Raw genomic sequence first — 22,166 nt, 5'->3', positions numbered from 1 at the left:
ATCATCTTCTCACATTAGCCTGGTCAGTTCATGTTGCTGGCAAGTTTTCTTAGAGTAAAAAGAAATGTAAGTATTCCGAATAAAGGAGACCACCGCAACAAAGGGAAGAGGTCAAACTGACTAGGACACGTTACAATTTCTTCAAACAATGGGCTATAAAAGGTTTAAATCATGAAAAACATAGTCTACCTATCATTGTAGATGATATGTTATGCACATGAGAAATAGCACTATATCTATCATATATATATATATATATATTTATATATATATATATATATATATATATATATATATATATATATAATTTTTTTTTCATTGCCATTTTTTTTCTTCTCAGTTTTATTTAATCTTCAGTTATACTGGATATTCCCTCTTATTACAGTTCCCCCCCCCTTCCTCTCTACATAGACTACTATAAGCAACATGTTATCTGATCCCTCAGTGAGTCAACAGTCCATCTTGTTTCTTAACAGTAATTTTAGCAGTGGATCAACATTGAATGATTACTGGATTACTGCAAGAGAGAGAAGTGTTCAACATAATAGAGGATAACAAGCTGATCGGTGGAAGTCAGACATGCGTCATCAGAGCTTCATTAATTGTCATTCTGAGGTCAGCAATGCTTGAAAGCCCTATAGACATGAGTGAAGCTGTAGAGGTAGCAGTCGCACTGGGGCCCTGGTGCCTAAGGGGGCCCCAAAGCACATCTTCCCCATAAAAGACCAGTATTATAATTGGCATATGGGGCCCTGTTGCAGATTTTGCATATAGGCTCAGAAGCTACAAGCTATGCCTCTGCCTATAGAGTATGAAAGGATCACTGGCCACCTATAAACAGTGTCTCTAAGCATTTGGGAAACAATCCTTCTCCTATTCTTAGGATGAAGGCTCTCCCAGCAGTAAATATCACTGAATAGGGAATACCCTTTTAGATTCTGTTAAAAGATACAGTATACTGCGCCTTATTGATGCTGCAGATTTCAAAGAACTTTTATTGCAGTTTCTGTAAATTCTAGGAGATCACTGTACCACTTTCTTTTTCACTCAATTTCTTGTATAAATATGAAATTTCTTTATGGTATATTCTCTAATATATCACCAGCTGACCAATACCAGTGTAAGAGGTGCCTAAAATTTACCTTTTATTGGTTATATAAAAAATAAAAAAGCAAATATTGTGTATTAAGTTCTTGTATTGTAGTTATTATGCAATTATATTAGCTCCAGAGTGCCATAATCCACATCCTGGATCTATTAGAGCATCTCACACGGACGATCTAGGAATCACACTCCCTCAGTCATCCATCTCCGGCAACTGGTTCTACCAACGCATTTCTATCGCCTTATTCAGCTATGTCATCAGGGGAGTATTTAGGACATAAGGAGTTTCTATTATACTGCCAGGGTCCGTTGATTAACACCTTAACGACTATGGACGTGTATACACGTCCAGGCAGGATACACGTTCCTGCACCGGGATGAGTATACACGTTCATGGTTCTTGTGGGTGCTGCCCAGTGCACACTCCCCTGCAACACACAGCCGGGACACTGCCGCACTGCCGGGACCGAAGTAAACTTCGGTCCCGGCAGTTTAACCCTTACTGCCGCGGTCGGAAGCGACTGTGAGCTGTAAGGAGTTTTGACAGAAGGAGGGGGTTCCCTCTGTCTCTCTCCTGTAGCACTCCGCAACGATCGCAGGGTGCTGCATGTTACCTGGGCAGCTGGGGGTCTTTACAAGGACTCCAGGTCTGCCCCTGTTATTGCCTGTCAAAACTGGCAGGCACCATATAACTGCAATGCTAGGGAATACTAAGTATTCTAAAGCATTAAAAAACAGTGTAAAAAAAATAACATAAAATAAATAAATAAAATAAATTTTTTTAAATAAAATGCAAAAAAGTTTAAAAAAAATACATATATTGAATAAATATAATGAAAAATAAAAATGCATGATGTGTAGGATCACACTGCGCACATCCGCAGCATATTACATGCTTCGGATGCCCGGCAACAGTCCCAATAATGACCTCCCTGCTGCGGCTGGGTAGCTGAGTGTGTCCATTCATAGCGGAGTATTTCCCACCAGCAGTCATGAGCAGACACACTCAGCTACCCAGCCGCAGCAGAAATCTCACCCTTGTGACTGCTGGGGGGGAAATTGTGGTGTGAAATATGCTGCGGATGCACTCTATGTGACCCTACACTGCGTCCTGTTCATACTGCGATTAGGCAGTATGTTAGAGGTATCCGTCAGAATCAAGTCAAAAAAAGTGATGCTGACGTATACTGTAGCAGCTCCATTCATTTCTGAATGAGACTGCTACATTATACATCGGCATCCCTTTTTTGACATGACAACGGACACCTATACTGCAGAAATGCAGTATGAATGGGGACTATTCATATAATGATGCCCTGAAAGCCAAAGGGGGCTCCTCTCCTTCTTGGTTCTACCAGGTGGTCAGGCAACCAGATATGGCCTATGTAGGAGTACTGCCCAGCCTGGGACGAACAGCGTGATAAAATATGGGGTGTATTTCCTCCATTTCAAAAGCGGCGTACCAAAATGATGTCCCACAAATAAAGAATTTGTGGGGAAAAAAGCTTATTTCAATTTTTTCCACTGACTTTGAAATAATTCTAGCCACACAATAAGGGCTCATCGTACTCACTTTTGCCCTAGGTGAATACTTTAGGGGGTGTAGTTTCGAAAATGGGGTCACGTCTGGGGGTGCAGTATTGTTCTGACAGCTGGAATGCTTTGCAAGATGAAGTGTGGCCTATAATTTGTATAATGATATCCTGAAAGCAAAATGGTGCTCCTTTCCTTTTGGGTCCCACCATGTGGCCATGCAACCAAATATGGCCTTAGTGGGGGTATTACCGAACACGGGACGAACAGCGTAATAAAAATGGAGCGCATTTTCTACTTTTCAGATGCAATGTACAAAAAATATGTCCCACAAATGATGCATTTGTGAAAAAAAGAAGAAAATTTAAATGTTTCCACTGACTTTGTATCCATTCCAGCCACACAAAAAGGACTCAAGGTACTCACTTTTGGTTTAGGTGAATACTTTAGGGGGTGTAGTTTCCAAAATGGGGTCACTTGTGGGGGTTCTGGCAGCTAAAACCCTTTGCAGACATGAAGTGCGGCCTATAATCCATTCGGCCTAAAATGATGTCCTGAAAGCCAAATGGCGCTCCTCTCCTTCTGGGTCCTACCACGCGACCAAGGAACCAAATATGGCCTAAGTGGGGGTATTTCCAAACACTGGCCGAGCAGCTCAATAAAATATAGGGTGCATTTCTTTCAATATTAGAAGCAATGTACAAAAAATATGTCCCACAATTGATGCATTTGTGAAAAAAAGCTAATTTCGAATTTTTCTAATTCATTTAAAATGTTAATTAAAAACAAAAGAAATGCTTTCAAAATAAAGTAGACATCTGAAAGTATAAGTTTCATAAACTATTTGGTCAGAAAGTATAAATATTTGCAACTTATAAGTGTTAAAATAGCAAAACAATCCAATTTTTTTTACATTTCATGATTTTTTGCATTGTAAAAAAAAAAACTACAAATGATATCGGCCTACTTTTACTATGTACATGAAGAACAACTTGTGACAAAAAATAATGTCAAATTATTGTGATTGGCAAAACGTTACCAGAATTATTCTCTAATGAAGTCTGACATCCCCCATTTTAACCTTGTGTTTGTAGTGTAAAAAGCTTTTTGAATATGAATACCGTAAGCGTGTGACAGGTCCCCCACCTGTTGTGAGGACTGCATGATCAGCCGCCTTGTTGAGCTGCCAGTTGAGAATACCGTGTGTAAATTTAGCTTTATGGATGAAATTCTAAGAATATCCTAAATGCAATTCATTCAGAATGTCATCATTCTTTTCTTACTAGAGATGGGAGGAAGGGCAGCAGCTGGAGTCACCTAGGAAAGAATTAGGAGAAGAAATAAAGCATTCTATCCAGCTGATGCTGATGTAAAGCACCACTCGACATGGAATGAGGAATAATTTTCCCTTTGTAAAAAGATTTCACTTCATTGTAAATAAACCTTCATGTAATACAGAAAAGTAGGACAGTGTTATACGGGGATGTCCTTTTGGCAAGGTTTTTGTCGTGTCATCAGAGGTCCTTGAACTTAGGGCTGGGCAGTATGACCAAATATGTGTATCACGGTATTTTTGTAACTTATGGCGGTTCCACGGTATATAGCTGTATTTTCCCCGCCCCCAAAATTAATTATGAGCCCAGCGCTCCACTGTCCCCATCGGGGTAAATACTCACATATCACCCGCAAGCGCTGCCCTCCTTGTCCTCCTGTTTGTTGCGGGCCGCCGGTGCTGACACGCTCTATACTGTATGCTGTATCCCTATGTCTGGGCTGCAAAAGGTAAACAAAATAAACGTTAATGCACGTTCCTACGTTGGCTTTACGCTCTTTCTGGGGACGTGAATGTCGGAGAGATGTCAGCCTATCACCGGCCGCAGCGATGTTCTGCCTCGGCCGGTGATAGGCTGAGCCCGCTGTCATGTAAGAAGCCAACCTATCACCGGCCGAGGTGGGACATCGCTGTCCGACATTCCCGTCCCCAGGAAGCTGGTCCGGACCAACGGGGAAGGTGAGTTAAAGTTTATTTTGTTTATCTTTTGCAGCCCGGGCATAGGGATACAGCGTACAGTATAGAGTGACAGCGCCAGCGGCCCGCAACAAACAGGAGGACAAGGAGGGCAGATATGTGAGCATTTATCCTGATGGGGACAATGCAGCGCTGGGGGCAGAACAGTGCTCATGGGTCACATATGATTAGTTCCCCAATGTGGGGACAGTGCAACGCTGGGCTGATAATTCATTCCCAAGGGGGAGGGGCCAAACTGGTATTGCGGTATGGGAAGAATTCATATCGTTCAGGACAAAAATTTCGGTATTTGGTATGAACCGGTACACCGTCCAGCCCTACTTGAACTTAGTAGAGTTTATACAAAGTAATCTGGCAGATATCAGACATCTAAAGATCTTTGTCCAATTCCTATGGAGCCAGACAGTATCAGTCTAAATAACTGTGCATGAACGGCCCAGATATCTGAGTGTTACCAAACTATGAACACTTTTCTTGCACTTTATCTACTATGGCAGATTACTATAGGCAATTTTGTAATCGGTTGCTATAAAATATCTTCCACTATTTTGCAACTAGAGCTGCAAGTTTCTCAATTCAGTTCAGTCATTTCCTTCAGGCAGGCTTTCTGATGACTTATCTCCACCCACCAAAGCCACACACACCCCCCCCACCCCTCCAGCCCACCCTTCCTTACTTGAACACACTTTTAGGTAAAATTATGATCAGTTCCAAATTAATTTATCAGACTTGATCAGAATTCTGCTTTACCCCCATAACGACAATTGACCTAAAAGTACATCATGATGCGGTGGGACTTAACGCACCATGACGTACGTTTATGTCATGTGCATGACGCGAGCACAGGACCATTGCTTGCATCCTGCACGGTAGGTCCCGTTAGCAGCCAGGGACCAGCCAGTAATTGTGGACATAAGGGATCACGCTGAAATACGCCATTAACCCATCAGATGCCGTGACCAATACAGATCATGGCATCTGCAGCAATGTGGGCATTTGAAATAGTTTTAAAAAAAAGTTTAAAAAAATGTGCAAAAGCCCCAATAAAAATTTAAAATGCCCCTTTTTTCCTATTTTATCCTCAAAAAGCATAAAAAAATTATTAATAAATATATTTGGTATCGCTGCATGCGTAAAGGACCAAACTATCAAAATATAATGTTACCGTATATACTCGAGTATAAGCCGACCCGAGTATAAGCCGAGACCCCTAATTTCAACCCAAAATCCCAGGAAAAGTTATTGACTCGAGTATAAGCCTAGGGTGGGAAATACATCATCCCCCCCTGTCATCATCCAGACCCCCGTCATTAACATCCTCATCATCATCACCGCCTGTCATCATCCAGATCCTCATCATCATCACCTGTCATAATCCCCTTGTCATCATCCCACACCCCCCCTTCATCATCCCCTTGTCATCATCCCCACCCCCCTTCATCATCCCCTTGTCATCATCCCCACCCCCCTTCATCATCATCCCACACACCCCCCTTCATCATCCCCTTGTCATCATCCCACACATCCCCCCTTCATCATCCCCTTGTCATCATCCCACACATCCCCCCTTCATCATCCCCTTGTCATCATCCCACACATCCCCCCTTCATCATCCCCTTGTAATCATCCCACACCCCCCCTTCATCATCCCCCCCCCTTCATCATCCTCTTGTCATCATCCGAACTAAAGGGGGTGAGAGGGGGCTGGATGATGTCGAAGGCCGCAGTGGTCTTCAACCTGCGGACCTCCGGAGGTTTCAAAACTACAACTCCCAGCAAGCCCGGACAGCCGATGGCTGCCCGGGCTTGCTGGGAGTTGTAGTTTTGAAACCTCTGGAGGTCCGCAGGTTGAAGACCACTGCGGGTGGAGAGTATGTATGTGTACTGCCCCACTTCAGTGCTCCGTCCACCGCTCCTCCGTTCAGGGGTCACAATCTACTGCTATGGCCTATAGGCCATAGCAGTAGGTCCCGGGACCGGAGGAGCGGTGGTCGGGGCACTGAAGATGACGTGCAGGTAACTTACCATGCGCACGCGCGTCGTCCTCCTCGATGCTCTGATCCTCCGTTCCAATGGGCGCGCTCACGCACGGGACGTCAGTGACGTCCTTGCGTGCGCTATGTCCCGGTGGCCCCTGTGGTTTTAAAGTTAACGTGGGGCCACAGAAAGGTAACCGGGACATCCTTGTGTCCCGAAAAGACACAGTGATGTCTCGAATGTGACGGGGCCCCTTGTGGGCTGATCAGTGGCGGATCCCCCCCCCCTGGATCCACCATTGAGCAGCCCACAGGGGGCCCCCTGGGGGGATGGGGGCCCTGGGAAATTGCTCGGATTGCCCCACCCTAACACTGGCCCTGAACATAGGGCCAGTATTTGTAAAAGTCCATTATCAACAGGGAGGGGGCCAGTTTGCAGCCATTGATGACCTGTTAAAGTGTACCTGTCATGATCTTGTTGAATTTTATAATCCTCCCAGTTCACTGTCCCCATCATGATAAACCACCCCTTGCATTTATTTTTATTATTTGTTAGTTTTCTACCTTGATATTGCTCTGTATTTTCTGCTCAGTCTCAGTCAGATTCACAGACTGGGAAGGGGCATTCCCCAGCAGGGGTGACATCATCTGAAGCCATACAGGGGAGAGCTTCTTCCCTCACTCTGCTACACACAGCCCAGAGCAGTTCAGTGTGTGAGATGAGCTCTGATTGGCTAAGGCTGCACACACCCCTCAGCATTTACTGCTTTTGGACTTCTGCTAGGCCAGCATGAGTCCAAAGTCTGTGCAAGAGATAGGGGGAAATGTGCTCTGGACAAGTAGGGAGACAGCTAGTGGCAGCTTTTTTAAACACAAGTAAAACATAGAAAACTTTTTTTTTTTTAAACAAAGTGCAATAGCAAAAAAAAATTTAATGAGTGTCCATTTAAGGGGAATCTGTAAGTCGATCTTCACTTTCCAAACTGCTGACATTGTCAGCTGTTAGGACAACTTATGGTACCTGTGTGTTTATATATCTGTCTGTGCTTTGATCACATAGAAAAATGTTTTTATTCTCTGGTGAAATAAGGCGTTCCTAAATTTCTTGCAGTAATGAGGACTGGAGCACCTCCTCACTCCCCTCAAATCCCTGTCCCTGCTTGATTGACAGTCAGCTGGAAACCGAACCTTGTTTCTAAATCTCTTCCTGCTCTGCTCATACAGATTGTGCACTAGTGCAAGATTTAAAAACGGGGAACATTCTTTCCCATTGAAGTAAAAGGGCAGAAAATCAGCAGCAAAGTATGCAAGTGGGAACGTTTCCTTAGGAAGGGGAGAAAGAGGAGGAGTTCCAGCCCTCAGAGCTTCAGAGGCTTGGAAACGTGACTTTGTACGTTATTGAAGCACAGACTGATATATAAAAGTTATCATATGTCTATTTTTACTAATTAGGTATTTACCAGTGTTTAAAGGAAAACGATCATCCTGTCCCACACTAAACATAATACACATGGTTATAGTGAGGGTAAACAGGAGACCGTTGAGGTGCCTCTGACTAAGATACCCACCTTCAGTCTGGCGCCCGATCCCTCTGAAGATCCGCTTCTATCTTTGCTGAATTGCTTGCTGGAGCCGGGTCCCCTGGGGGAAATTGTGCATTTATGGCTACTGGTCACATGAGCGCTTAGTAGGCACAAGTGCTCATGTGACCAGCATCGGTCTTCTATTCACCCACATTATAATCGGGTGTATTGGGTTTAGTGTGGGTGAACAGGATGACTGTTTTCCTTTAACAGTTTGGAACATGAGTTGCAGCTGACAGATTCCCTGTCAAGTGTGCCTGTCATTTGCAAAAAAATATATAATGTAGATAATAACATATGTATATTTTTAATACACATTGGTTAAAAAATGTGTACATTTTTGGGTTAAAAAATTCTGTCATGTCTCTACAGCTATTGTCTGTGTGTCTCCGCTGAGACAAAATACAAGAAGTGAGGGCAGGAGAAGTAAGGCTTTGTGCAGGCTTCTGGCTTGTCAATCATCCTGCTGTGTGATTCAGGAGTGTGTCACAGAATCTCACTGCACAGAGCACTGCTTGTCCACACTGCACAGAGCCCTGCTTGTCCTCAGTGTACAGAGCACTGCTTGTCCTCAGTGTACAGAGCACTGCTTGTCCTCAGTGTACAGAGCCCTGCTTGTCCTCAGTGTACAGAGCCCTGCTTGTCCTCAGTGTACAGAGCCCTGCTTGTCCTCAGTGTACAGAGCCCTGCTTGATCTCAGTGTACAGAGCCCTGCTTGTCCACACTGCATAGAGCCCTGCTTGTCCTCAGTGCACAGAGCCCTGTCTGTCCTCAGTGTACAGAGCACTGCTTGTCCTCAGTGTACAGAGCACTGCTTGTCCTCAGTGTACAGAGCCCTGCTTGTCCTCAGTGTACAGAGCCCTGCTTGTCCTCAGTGTACAGAGCCCTGCTTGTCCTCAGTGTACAGAGCCCTGCTTGTCCTCACTGTACAGAACCCTGCTTGTCCTCAGTGTACAGAACCCTGCTTGTCCTCAGTGTACAGAGCCCTGCTTGCCCTCAGTGTACAGAGCCCTGCTTGCACTCAGTGTACAGAGCCCTGCTTGCCCTCAGTGCAGAGTCCTGCTTGTTCTCAGTATACAGAGCCCTGCTTGTCCTCATTGCACAGAGCCCTGCTTGTCCTCAGTGTACAGAGCCCTGCTTGTCCTCAGTGTACAGAGCCCTGCTTGTCCTCACTGCACAGATCCCTGCTTGTCCTCAGTGTACAGATCCCTGCTTGTCCTCAGTGTACAGAGCCCTGCTTGTCCTCAGTGTACAGAGCCCTGCTTGTCCTCACTGCACAGATACCTGCTTGTCCTCAGTGTACAGAGCCCTGATTGTCCTCAGTATACAGAGCCCTGCTTGTCCTCAGTATACAGAGCCCTTCTTGCCCTCAGTGTACAGAGCCCTGTTTGTCCTCAGTGTACAGAGCCCCTGCTTGTCCTCAGTGTACAGAGCCCTGCTTGTCCTCAGTGTACAGAGCCCTGCTTGCCCTCAGTGTACAGAGCCCTGCTTGCCCTCAGTGTACAGAGTCCTGCTTGTTCTCAGTATACAGAGCCCTGCTTGTCCTCATTGCACAGAGCCCTGCTTGTCCTCAGTGTACAGAGCCCTGCTTGTTCTCAGTGTACAGAGCCCTGCTTGTCCTCACTGCACAGATCCCTGCTTGTCCTCAGTGTACAGATCCCTGCTTGTCCTCAGTGTACAGAGCCCTGCTTGTCCTCAGTGTACAGAGCCCTGCTTGTCCTCACTGCACAGATACCTGCTTGTCCTCAGTGTACAGAGCCCTGATTGTCCTCAGTATACAGAGCCCTGCTTGTCCTCAGTATACAGAGCCCTTCTTGCCCTCAGTGTACAGAGCCCTGTTTGTCCTCAGTGTACAGAGCCCCTGCTTGTCCTCAGTGTACAGAGCCCTGCTTGTCCTCAGTGTACAGAGCCCTGCTTTTCCTCACTGCACAGAGTCCTGCTTGTCCTCAGTGTACAGAACTCTGCTTGTCGATAGCTACAGGAATAAGACAGTATGTTTTCAGCCAAAAACATAAAAACATTTTAACCAATGTATATTACAAATATGAAATAAAAATAGAGAAACAATTGGTATTATCTACATTATATAAATGACAGTGCTCTTTTAAGCATATATCTTTTAAGCACAGTATTAGGGTTGGGCATCAGGGAAGTATGTGAAACCTAATAGGACCACATACATATAGTACTATGAATTACAGGATAATTCCATTGCCAGAGGAGTTTCCCATTTATTCACATAGGGTTGTTTCGAGAAATTATTCTGTGGAAGAGCATAACAGTATAACTATACAATCTGGTGTTCTTTCCCACCTAAAATATTTCTACAGACTTGTTCTGCCATCAGTGGTATTGTACAGGTAATGATGTAATTAAGGGTTCAGCAACAATTTGTCCTGGTGAGTACATACTAAGATTCTCCTGTTGACAAGTGTTAATTTTGTCGATTAATTATTTTCATCATAGTTTTAGTCAAGAACACTTTTTGGTGACTAAAACTAGCCTAAAACTAAATAAAAAGTTATACCTAAAACTATGACTCAAATCTATTGACATTTTAGTTAACTCACTAAAACTATACTAAAATGTTAGTTAGAGAAGTTTTGGGAAGAGATCTGATCAGTACTAATCTTTTTGTCTAGTACTATATTAATATCAATACTATAAGTAATGACAGGTCAATAGCTATTTTCTTCAGGAGTATATATTTAATTTGCTTTATTTATGCACTAGAGGAGTAGCTGGCGTTGCCCGGTCTTCCTACCTAAAACTTGTGGAAAAGAAAAAGTGACAATGACTCTCTTGTCCTCCTATCTTGACCTCATATCCTGCCCTTGTATCTTGTCCTTATATCCCAACCTCATAAGCCTACCTTATATCTCTCCCCCCCCCCCCCCCCCCGCACTAACTATTCACTTCACCTTCCTGCGTAACAGCCAGCAGGGTGTTTCATACTTCATTATTTCTATGACAAATCTTAATCCTTCCAGTACTTATCAGCTGCTGTATGCTCCAGAGGAAGTTGTGTGTTTCTTTCCTGTCTGACCACAGGGCTTCTTGCTGACACTTCTGTCCGTTTCAGCAAGAAGCAGGAGGGGTTTGCTATGGGCATTTGCTCCTACTCTGGACAGTTCCTGACACGGGCAGAGGTGTCAGCAGAGAGCACTGTGGTCAGATTGGAAATAACTACACAACTTCCTCTGGAGCATACAGCAACTGATAAATACTGGAAGGGTTAAGATTTTTATATAGAAGTAATTTACAAATCTGTATAACTTTCTGGTTGATTTGAAAACATTTGTTTTCTACTGGAGTACTCCTTTAAGTTAACTCTGCTATATTTTTAGTTGACATATAACTAACATGTACAAAGTTTTTTCCGTTTTGGAAGTTATGCTGAAATATATATACATTCACACGTCTAGTTTTATATGTATATATTTCTCTATAATTTTCATTACACTTTAAAGGGGTATTACAGCTTTATACATCTTATCCCCTATCCAAAGGATGGAGGATATGATGTATGATCGCAGGGATCTTGCCAATGGGGACCCCCACGATCTCGGTGCAAAACAGGGATGCCACCTCCCATAGACATGAAAGGAGGGGCGTGGCCATGACTTCACGTCCCAGTCTCGGAGGCAGTGCCTGGCACAAAATGCAATGGGCTGCACTGAGATTGCGGGGGTCCCCAGCAGCGGGACCCCTGCGATCGTACATCCTTTGGATAGTCATGCACATTGCCTGAGGAAGTGCCCTTTGTGGGCAAGAAACGCGTTGCTGTTGTGCCTTTAAATAAACCTTATGAAGTAAATCCAAGGATATCATGATCTGTCTTCCACTGTAGCTGGGCCTGAATAAGATCCATTTTTTCTGAGACATTTTGCTGTCATCCTTTGGATAGGGGATAGGATGTATAAAGCTGGAATACCCCTTTAACTAAACCTGTTAGATTTTATTTAGTCCTCTGTAGATTTTGTGAATTAATATCTTATGACAGTTAGCCAGTTAAACGAACATATGACTAACAAAATGTTTGCTGTCAAACTTAACACTGCTGTAGACCAGGTCACTGGCCAGGATAAGGATTACAGTTTTCTTAGGGGAAATCAATAGAGAATGAAATTGTTCATTCATCAGGAAAAGTGTTGCTGCCATGTCGTGACTATTGCCTCAAGGTAAGAATTACAAAGCTTGTTCTTGTACACATTGAAAATAATGAAGACGACAAGACCATGCCATAAATTATAAAGTGCTTGAAATCCTGCGGCACGATCCGTTCATTAAGCGTTAAACGTAAATCAGAAGAACTGCTGACTGAACAGTAAATACGTATCAGCCCCGCACTGAGTCAGCAGCCTGGCTCCAGCCCCTTAGGGATTCACAGGATTCTTCTCTAAACTACATTGATGAATTCTTCATAGATTAACTAAAAATGATGTGCCCACAATATGGCTTACCAACAAAAAAAGACTCATTTAGATCCTATGACCGATACTCACAAGCAAGCTAAAGGACCTTATACACTGGCCCATTATCAGCCGAGTGAACATTTGCAGGAACATTTGTTCCTGATAATAAACCTGAGATAAAGGGGTACTCCACCCCTAAACATATTATCCCCTCTCCAAAGGAGAGGGGATAAGATGTCTGATTGCGGGGGTCTGGTCCCCGTGCCAGATGACTGGCGATGTGGAGCGGAGGCTCGTGACGTCACATCCATGCGCCCTCAATGCAAGTCTATGGTAGGGGCTTCAAACCCCCTACCATAGACTTGCATTGAGGGGGCGTGGCCGTGATATCAGGAGCGGGGTGCAGCCGTGACCTCACGAGCCTCCGTAGCTTCACCCGACAATCTAAACAAACACCAAGTGCAGCAGGGCGATCAGACATCTAATCCCCTATCCAAAAATCTCTAGGGGTGGAGTATGCCTTTAAAGGGCAAGAGATCAGTTAATGAACGTTGATTTGTTGGCATCATTTATGCTGGTCTAAGAATTGTTTGTCAGCCGTACATAAACATGTGAACGAGACCTGTGCGGACGACAATTATGGAAGTGGGGGGCTGCACGAATGAACCAGCGATCGCACCTCCTGCCCTGCCTACACGATGACCGAGCCTCGTAAAGGCACTAACGAGCTCCAACCTAGGAGCTTGGAGCTAGCTTTTGGGGTCACGTCGGCCCGTCTCAAAGGGGCTTAAGATGTAGCATTGCAGATATGTTTAGGTAGTTCTTTAGTCTTTAATGCCAACATGGAGGAAACATTTGAAATGAAAATATATGAAATTTTATTTTTTATTTGGTGTCTAGGGTCAATAATACATTTTTATTAACCCTACAGAGACACTTTTGTTAGCTGGGGATTATGGGGGAGATTTATCAAAACCTGTGCAGAGGAAGAGTGGTGCAGTTGCCCATAGCAACCAATCAGATAGCTTCTTTCATTTTCCACAGGCCTCTAAAGAGGCCTGTGGAAAATGAAAGAAGCAATCTGATTGGTTGCTATGGGCAACTACACCACTCTTCCTCTGCACAGGTTTTGATAAATCTCCCCATATATGAGAAGTGATGTTTATTACGTATTGGTCTTACAAGTACATGGACAACTAAATCTTCTTGCTGTTTCATGGTAAATTCTCAGGTTTTCAGTAGTGAAAAGCCAAGTTTCTAGCCATGAATTAAAGCCTTACCCATTAGACTGGTTTATATTGCATTCATTGAGCTAAATGAGCAATCCAAACACAGTCTTTTCATCCATACATTCTAGTAAGTCAAAGGCGACCATAATCGATTCATGTAGAATAAACTGTGCCCTGACCTTCCTTACTAGATTAAACACAGCTTTGTGTATTCAATTAAACCGAACAGGGCCGCTCCTTCTATGGCTGTTGTTAATTGCCCTCTGTGGGGTGCCCAATCTTCAAGGGATTCCCAAATGAGAGGCCTAAATTATTTATAATGAACAAGAGACAGCGTGCGCTTCCTCTGCCACTGAGGAGGGCGTTTCGATCACTCTCCTTAATGACTCTGATTCATTTCTTATACTATCCAAAATGGCTCGAAGGATGCTCCAAGTTTTCCTATCCCAGCTGAAAACAGGTAGGAGTTTTATATGTGACCTATAAACATTTTTATAAGATCCATGAAAGCAGAATCTTATTGTTTGGAGAATGTTTTTGTTTCTTAAGGAGGTGTTCTGGAAAAAATCCCTATGTGTTGGTCCATCATTAGTTACTTTTAGATGTAATGTACTGAACTTTAATAGCCAAATAATTTGTATTACCCACTTGGTAGTAAGCATTATGTATGTAGTAATAGCAATGGGTTGTGGTGATTTGTTATAAGTTACTTTTTACAAGTCCACACAGGGAATTTTCACAAAGAGCTACACAGTCGATGGTTAAGCTGGTGGTTCCGTCTGTCCTGTGTATCCTGTCTTAAAGATGAAGGATGGAGAAGACATATAAAGGAGGATTACATTAGAGAATACACACTTCTACGCATAAAACAAACCTGATGGAAGCCTTAAACTACAGTTACTCATATTTATTTGATATTATGTCAAGACACTTCATTGGGCAGCCGGAATACTGTAGCCTATTCTGCTTAGCTGTACGTTTATCCAACCTGCTTAGGCAATATTCTAGTCCACCAATTATTTTATTCATGGTTTATCTTAAAGCATTTTACTGTGATGAGCAATTTTTTAGATCGGGAGGGGGGCACTCTTTTTTACCGCATATGAAAATAGCCAAACACCTTTATTTCATTGCATACCATAAGGTATATAGGGATTATACACACGACAAAACACGACTTTTCAGATCCATCAGTTTGGTAAATGGTTTGCACGTGACCAATGATGGTGATCAGTTTGGTAAATGGTTTGGTTTGGTAAATGGTGATCAGTTTGGTAAATGGTTTGCACGTGACAAATGATGGTGATTAGTTTGGTATTTTTTTCTTGTTTTTTTTATTGCTACTCCTTATTAATAGAAGAGATTATGAATCGTCATCCAAGAATTTCCTATTAAGGACTTTGTAAAATATAAAGGATGATCTTTGCTCCCACTGGAACAATACGTCCACTGTACCTGTTATAGCAAACTTTATTTGTTAGTATTTACAAGGACCCAAATAGGTAATTTGCGATTTATACAGCAGCTGGATGATACGGGGCCCGCACACGTACAGTCAGTTACCGTCAGATCGAACTGAAAAGGTTTTTCTTTTCTCCTGACATCTAATGGCGCTCTGTCACCACGTATGATGTATTTGACCACGTATGATATTTTTTTTAACATAAAAATGATTACCATCGTTTATCTAGTACATGGAAACAGTGTCAATGTTTTGTGCACTGCATCTTCCTTCATACGCATGCTGTGTATTATCATAGTGTTTGTCTTTTTAGTGAGTAATCGCCATTCTGAAATAATTTGATTTGCCTTTCTGTATACATAGCAGAGATAGTCAGGATGTTCATCACAGAACATTTTGTTAGGTTAATTCATGACCTAGTCTCCATGTTCTGCTAGTCATCCTTAAGAAATTCAATTTCCTTTTAGTCCTTCCTTGACAGTCTTACAGGTTGTGAACAATAATTCACTTTATGAACTCATTGGACATAGATTTTAAAGGGGTATTCCGGGCAAAAACATTTTATCCACTATCCAAAAAATAGGGGATAAGATGTCTGATCGCGGGGGTCCTGCTACTGAGACCCCCCGCGATCTCCCTGCAGCACCCACGGGTGCTGAATCTCCAGTTTCGGAAACTGTTTCCGGGACTGGGGACGTCACACCACACCCCCTCCATTCAGGTCTATGGGAGGGGGCGTGACGGCAGTCACGCCCCCTCTCATAGACATGAATGGATGGGACGTGGCATGACGTCACGTCTCCAATCCTGGAAACCCGGAGGTTTCCGAAACTGGAGATTCAGCACCCCCTCAGGGAGATCGCGGGGGGTCTCAGCAGCGGGCCCCCCGCGATCAGACATCTTATCCCCTATCCCCAGACATCTTATCCCAAATGTTTTTGCCTGGAATACCCCTTTAATAAACCCTTTTGTTAAAGGGGTACTCCATGGAAAACCTTTTTTTTTTTTTTTTTAAATCAACTGGTGCCAGAAAGTTAAACAGATTTGTAAATCACTTCTATTAAAAAATCTCAATCCTTCCAGTACTTTTTAGGGGCTATATACTAAAGAGAAATACAAAAAAGAAAGGCATTTCCTCTGATGTCATGACCACAGTGCTCTCTGCTGACCTCTGCTGTCCATTTTAGGAACGGTCCAGAGCAGCATATGTTTGCTATGGGAATTTTCTACTGCTCTGGACAGTTCCTAAAATGGACAGCAGAGGGCAGCAGAGAGCACTGTGGGGATGAAATCAGAGGAAATGCGTTTCTTTTTTTGGGTTTCTCTTTAGTATACAGCCCCTAAAAAGTACTGGAAGGATTAAGATTTTTTTTAATAGAAGTGATTTACAAATCTGTTTAACTTTCTGGCACCAGTTGATTTAAAAAAATAAATAAATAAATAAAGGTTTCCACGAGAGTGCCCCTTTAAGGTCTTGGGATTTTTTGTTAACCTATGACTGCACTAAATAAAACTTGTCTTATTATTTTCACAACAGCTTTAAGGTTTTGATGCCTTTACAAATATGATTAAAGGGGTACTCCGGTGCTTACACATCTTATCCCCTATCCAAAGGATAGGGGATAAGATGCCTGATCGTGGGAGTCCCGCATTGAGGGGCAGAGCGTGACATCACACGGGGGCGGAGGTGTGACGTCACACACCGTAATCAGACCAGGAGCGAACACGCTCCGGGGACTGATTACAAACGGGGTGCCGCGTGCATGATCACGGGCGTCCCCAGCAGCGGGACTCCGGCGATCAAGGAATCTTATCCTCTATCCTTTGGATAGGGGATAAGATGTGTAAGCACCGGAGTACCCCTTTAAATATCTTTTTAAGTAAATGACCCCTCTGGACATGTTCTTAACCAATGATTCTTTTCTAGATGATGGAAAGTTGTCTCTGGAGGAGTTCCAGGCTTTTTTCTCAGATGGGACCCTCAACGAGGAGGAACTTGAAAAGCTGTTTCACACCATCGACTCTGACAACACCAAGTAAGAATGTGATGCCTTCCCTTCTGCTTAATAGAGCATATCAGAACTGTTCTCACCAGATGCCTGCTAGTCATACTGTGCATTGTTTATCGGACTGTCGCTCGAATGTTACTATAGTTAATCACACAATAAAGAAATAATGTTATAATATTGGGAGATGTGGTGACATAAAATCTATCCTATTTATAAAATAAAAGGGATTGATGTTTTTTCTTAGTACTGAATACCTGATATGATTTAGTAGACAGATAATATTTTTAAGAACTTAAAAAAAAAAAATCTCAACCTTTCCTTGTGTTCTGGGCCCAAAAATAGGAGTGGATTAAAAAGAGAGGAAAAGAACAAATCCATCTTCTATACTTTTCCATCTACTGCACTTCCTGGCGCTTCTCTGTTCGCAATCTAGACTGGGCTTCTAATGCTAGTCAAGAAGTGCTAGACTCGCTTTATGTACTGCACTATTCTTGATCACAAAAGGGAGAGTAAGGAAAATGGCACCCCCGTTAATGGCAGGGCTAAATGCAGATGTAAAAATAGCCATATACTTTCATGCACTTCTTTTTTTCCCTATGTTTCTTGTCTTAATACTTAAAGGGGTACTCCGCTGCTCAGCGTTTGAAACAAACTGTTCCGAACGCTGGAGCCGACGCTGGGAGCTCATGATGTCATAGCCCCGCCCCCTCATGATGCCATGCTCCACCCCCTCAATGCAAGTCTACGGGAAGGGGCGTGAGGGCATGAACAGTTTATTCCAAACGCTGAGCAGCGGAGTACCCCTTTAAAGGGGTACTCTTGTGGAAAACAATTTATTTTAAATCAACTGGTGCCAGAAAGTTGAACAGATTTGTAAATTATCAGTACAATAGAGAATTAGAAAAACATCGGCACTCACCAATCTTCTCTTTAAACGCTTCTTTATTGGTACATACTCACAACATGAAATGCAGTAAGGGAGAGGGATCCGTGCAGGGGGGGTAAGTAGTAGGCCTACTACTACAGCTTTGACCGCCGCTTCTAAAGGGTTAATACCACACAGCGCCGCGATCGGCGATGTGTGGTATTAGCCGCGGGTCCCGGCCGTTGATGAGTGCCGGGACCGACGCGATATGATGCAGGATCGCGGCGCGATCCCGCTTCATATCGCGGGAGCCGACGCAGGACGTAAATATACGTCCTGCGTCGTTAAGGGGTTAAGGACTGAGCCCTTTTTCACCTTAAGGACTGAGCCCTTTTTCGCAATTCTGACCACCGTCACTTTAAGCGTTAATAACTCTAAAACGCTTTTACCGAATATTCTGATTCTGAGATTGTTTTTTTGTGACATATTCTACTTTATTTTGATTGTAAATTTTCGGCGTTACTTGCATCCTTTCTTGGTGAAAAATCCCCAAATTTCATGAAAATTTAGCATTTTTCTAACTTTGAAGCTCTCTGCTTGTAAGGAAAATGGATATTCCGAATACATTTTATTTTTCTTCACAAATACAATATGTCCACTTTATGTTGGCATCATAAAATGGACATATTTTTACTTTTTGAAAAAATTTGAGGGCTTCAAAGTAGAGCAGCAATTTTCAAAAATGTCATTAAAATTGCAAAATCTGAAGGGACAGATGTTACAGAACTACAACTACCAGCATGCTTGGGTGGTCTAGGCATGCTGAGAGTTGTAGTTTGGCAACATCTGGAGGGCTACCGTTTGGACACCACTGTAACAGTGGTCTCCAAACTGTGACCCTCCAGATGTTGCAAAACTACAACTCCCAGCATGCCCAGACAGCCTTTGGTTGTCTGGGCATGATGGGAGTTGCAGTCCGGCCTTCCTAGTGGTTGCCACAGTAAAGATCACAATTATTTAACTTTAATTTCTCCCCCCCACCGTCGATTCCCTACCTGAGCCGTGATCTCCGCTGGATGTCTGCGATGATCGCCGGGCCCCACGCATCTGGTCCTCAGGTAGAGGCCTCTTCAACCACCCCCCACCCCCGTTCTGCCCGACATCCAGGGGTGGGCAGAACGGGGGGGTTTCCATGGCAACCCCCTGTCCTGCGCTGCCATTGGTCAGAACTCAGTTCTGAATAATGGCAGGGGATAGGAGGAGATCGCAGCACTGCGACCTCACTCCTATCCCTTAGGCTGATCGGGGCTGTCACTGACAACTCCGATCATCCCTATTTTCTGGGTGATCGGATCACCAGAGACCCGATCAGCCCAGAATTGGAGAAAATCGCATGTCTGAATTGACATGCGATTTTCTCCGATCGCCGACATGGTGGGGGGGTCTCAGGACCCCCCTGGGCGATGTGCCGGGGTGCCTGCTGAATGATTTCAGCAGGCATCCCGATCCGGTCCCTAACCGGCTAGTGGCGGGGACCGGAATTTCCATGGGCGTATCCATATGCCCTGCGTCCTTAAGGACTTTTAAATGGGGGCGTATGGATACGCCCTGCGTCCTTAACAGGTTGAGGCCCTATGCATGAGGCTTTTACTGCACCTGTATATGCCTCCAATTTAATATGGAGCTGTAAATTTGTTGCTTTTTCTGTCAGATTCTGTATGAATTCAACAAAAATGTAATTAATTGCTTAGTTAATATGGTTGAAATAAGACACATCCCCATATTTTTTGTGTGCGCCATTCATATTTACTTGAATATATAAGTGAATCAAATCTCCCCTTAATGTCTCTTTTCAAGACTAAAAGAAATGTTATAATTTTAATCTTTCAACATAACTAAAATGCTCTATATCCATTTGTTTAGTTGCACGCCTTTGAACCCTTTCCAGCTCAAGAACGTTCCTTTTCTGAACCGATTCCCAAAATTAAACAGTATATTCCAGTTGAGGCCGCACCTATGCTTTATCAAGCGATATTATCTTTCTGTCCCACCAGTTTTGGTTTTGAAGGGGTTGTTTAGACAAAAAAAAACGTATTCACAGTAGAGGGGATACGTGTCTGATGGCTTGGAGTTTCACTGCTGCGGATCCCGTGTGTTCTCCAGAATCAGGCAATGGCTCTTCATGTGTCCTGGATCTGTAGATAACACGTCATCCATTTATTTCTATGGGAGTGCCAAAGATACCAAAGAGCAGAATGCTGTTCTGTAGTCTATTATCTACAAATCACCCTCCTCTGCATGTGTCTTTTACAGTTTTACTCCCCCCTAGGACATATGATGCTTGCAGGTTATTAGTACCATTGACAAAACACATGTAACTTATAACTTGTAACGTATGCATGTGGTCCATAGACTGTACTGTACTACAAAACTTGGTGTCAACTGCAAAGATAGAAACAGAGCTGTGAACTCCAATCTCTAAATCATTAATAAGTAAATAAAACAAGTACTGAACCTTGGGGTACACCACTAATAATCGGGGACCAATCAGAGTCAGATTCATTGACCACCACTTTCTGGGTATGATCCTTAACCTCTTAAGGACCCATGACGTATGCATACGTCATCACACCCTGGGTCTTAAGGACCCATGACGTATGCATACGTCATGGTCTTTTCCTGGTCTCCGCCGCTCACCCGGCGGAGATCGGAAGCGGATTCCTGCTGAAATCCTTCAGCAGGGATCCAGGGCAAACGCCGAGGGGGGCCATGTAGGCCCCCCCATATCAGCGATCGCCGCAAATCGCAAGGGAAATCGCCCTTGCGATCTGCGGCGATACCGGGCTGATCGGGTCTCTGGGACCCGACCGCCCAGTAATTTCGCATGATCCCGGCTGTCACAGACAGTAAGGACCATGCTGGAGTATAGGAGCGAGGTGGCAAGCCTGCCACCTCCTCCAATCCCCTGCGATTCTTCGGTTAACCGACCAATCGCAGGGGGGGGGGGGGCGGTTACTTCCTCCTGTCCTGCCCGGCCCCTGGAAGTCCGGAGAGGACGGGATGAAGGGGGACGGGGGAGTGCTGGGGCCTGGCCCCGGTACTTACCTCGTCCCTGAAGACCCGGATCCCGGCGAGGAAGACAGTGGCGGCGGCGACAGGTTACATAGTTACATAGTTAGTACGGTCGAAAAAAGACACATGTCCATCAAGTTCAGGTGAGTGGATCTTCAGCCGCGGTCGGGCCCTTTACAGCAATGCACGTCGCCGTAAAGTGACATGCATTGCAGTATTGGGACCATGTATACTACAACTCCCAGCATGCCCAGAAAGCCCTTGGCATCTGGGCATGCTGGGAGTTGTAGTTTTGCAACATCTGGAGGTCCACAGTTTGGAGACCACTGTGCCCTTCCAGATGTTGCAAAACTACACATCCTCAGCATGCCCTTACTGTCCAGGCATGCTGGGAGTTGTAGTTCTGTAACATCTGGCCCTTCAGATGTTGCAGAACTACAACTCCCAGCATGCCTGAACAATTTTGGCATACTGGGAGTTGTAGTTTTGCAACATCTGGAAGGGCACAGATTGGGAACCACTGTATTAGTGGTCTGCAAACTGTAGTCCTCCAGATATTGCAAACTACAGCTCTAAGCATGCTGGGAGTTGTAGTTCGGCAACATCTGGCTCTAAAGATGTTGCCGAACTACTACTTCCAGCATGCCTGAGAATGTTTGGGAGTTGTGGTTTTGCAACAACAGGAGGCACACTGGTTGGGAAACATTGTCTGTTTCCTAACTCAGTGTTTCCCAACCCGTGTGCCTCCAGCTGTTGCAAAACTATAACTACCAGCATGCACTGACAGACTGTGCATGCTGGGAGTTGTAATTTTGCAACAGCTGGAGGTCCCCTCCCCCCCCCCCTGTGAATGTACAGGGTACTGTCACGATGCCGGCTGGCAGGTAGT

General features: G+C 44.1%; 1 protein-coding gene across 2 annotated transcripts in view; it reads left to right on the top strand.

The window, feature by feature from the left end:
- The window catches only part of NECAB2 (N-terminal EF-hand calcium binding protein 2), a 223,908-nt gene that overhangs the window by 57,170 nt on the left and 144,572 nt on the right, over positions 1–22,166 (top strand). The window contains exons 1-2 of one of the 2 annotated variants that reach the window (XM_056526415.1): positions 14,181–14,329; positions 17,259–17,367. In XM_056526415.1, the coding sequence (XP_056382390.1) occupies positions 14,284–14,329; positions 17,259–17,367 (155 nt within the window). In that variant the 5' untranslated portion in view covers positions 14,181–14,283. Of the gene's footprint in view, positions 1–14,180; positions 14,330–17,258; positions 17,368–22,166 lie in introns of those variants that run through there. The other variant, XM_056526414.1, reaches the window with a different exon arrangement.

The sequence above is a fragment of the Hyla sarda genome, chromosome 6 (genome assembly GCF_029499605.1).
Source record: "Hyla sarda isolate aHylSar1 chromosome 6, aHylSar1.hap1, whole genome shotgun sequence".
Classification (NCBI taxonomy): domain Eukaryota; kingdom Metazoa; phylum Chordata; class Amphibia; order Anura; family Hylidae; genus Hyla; species Hyla sarda.
This window is presented reverse-complemented; position numbering and strand designations above follow the sequence as displayed.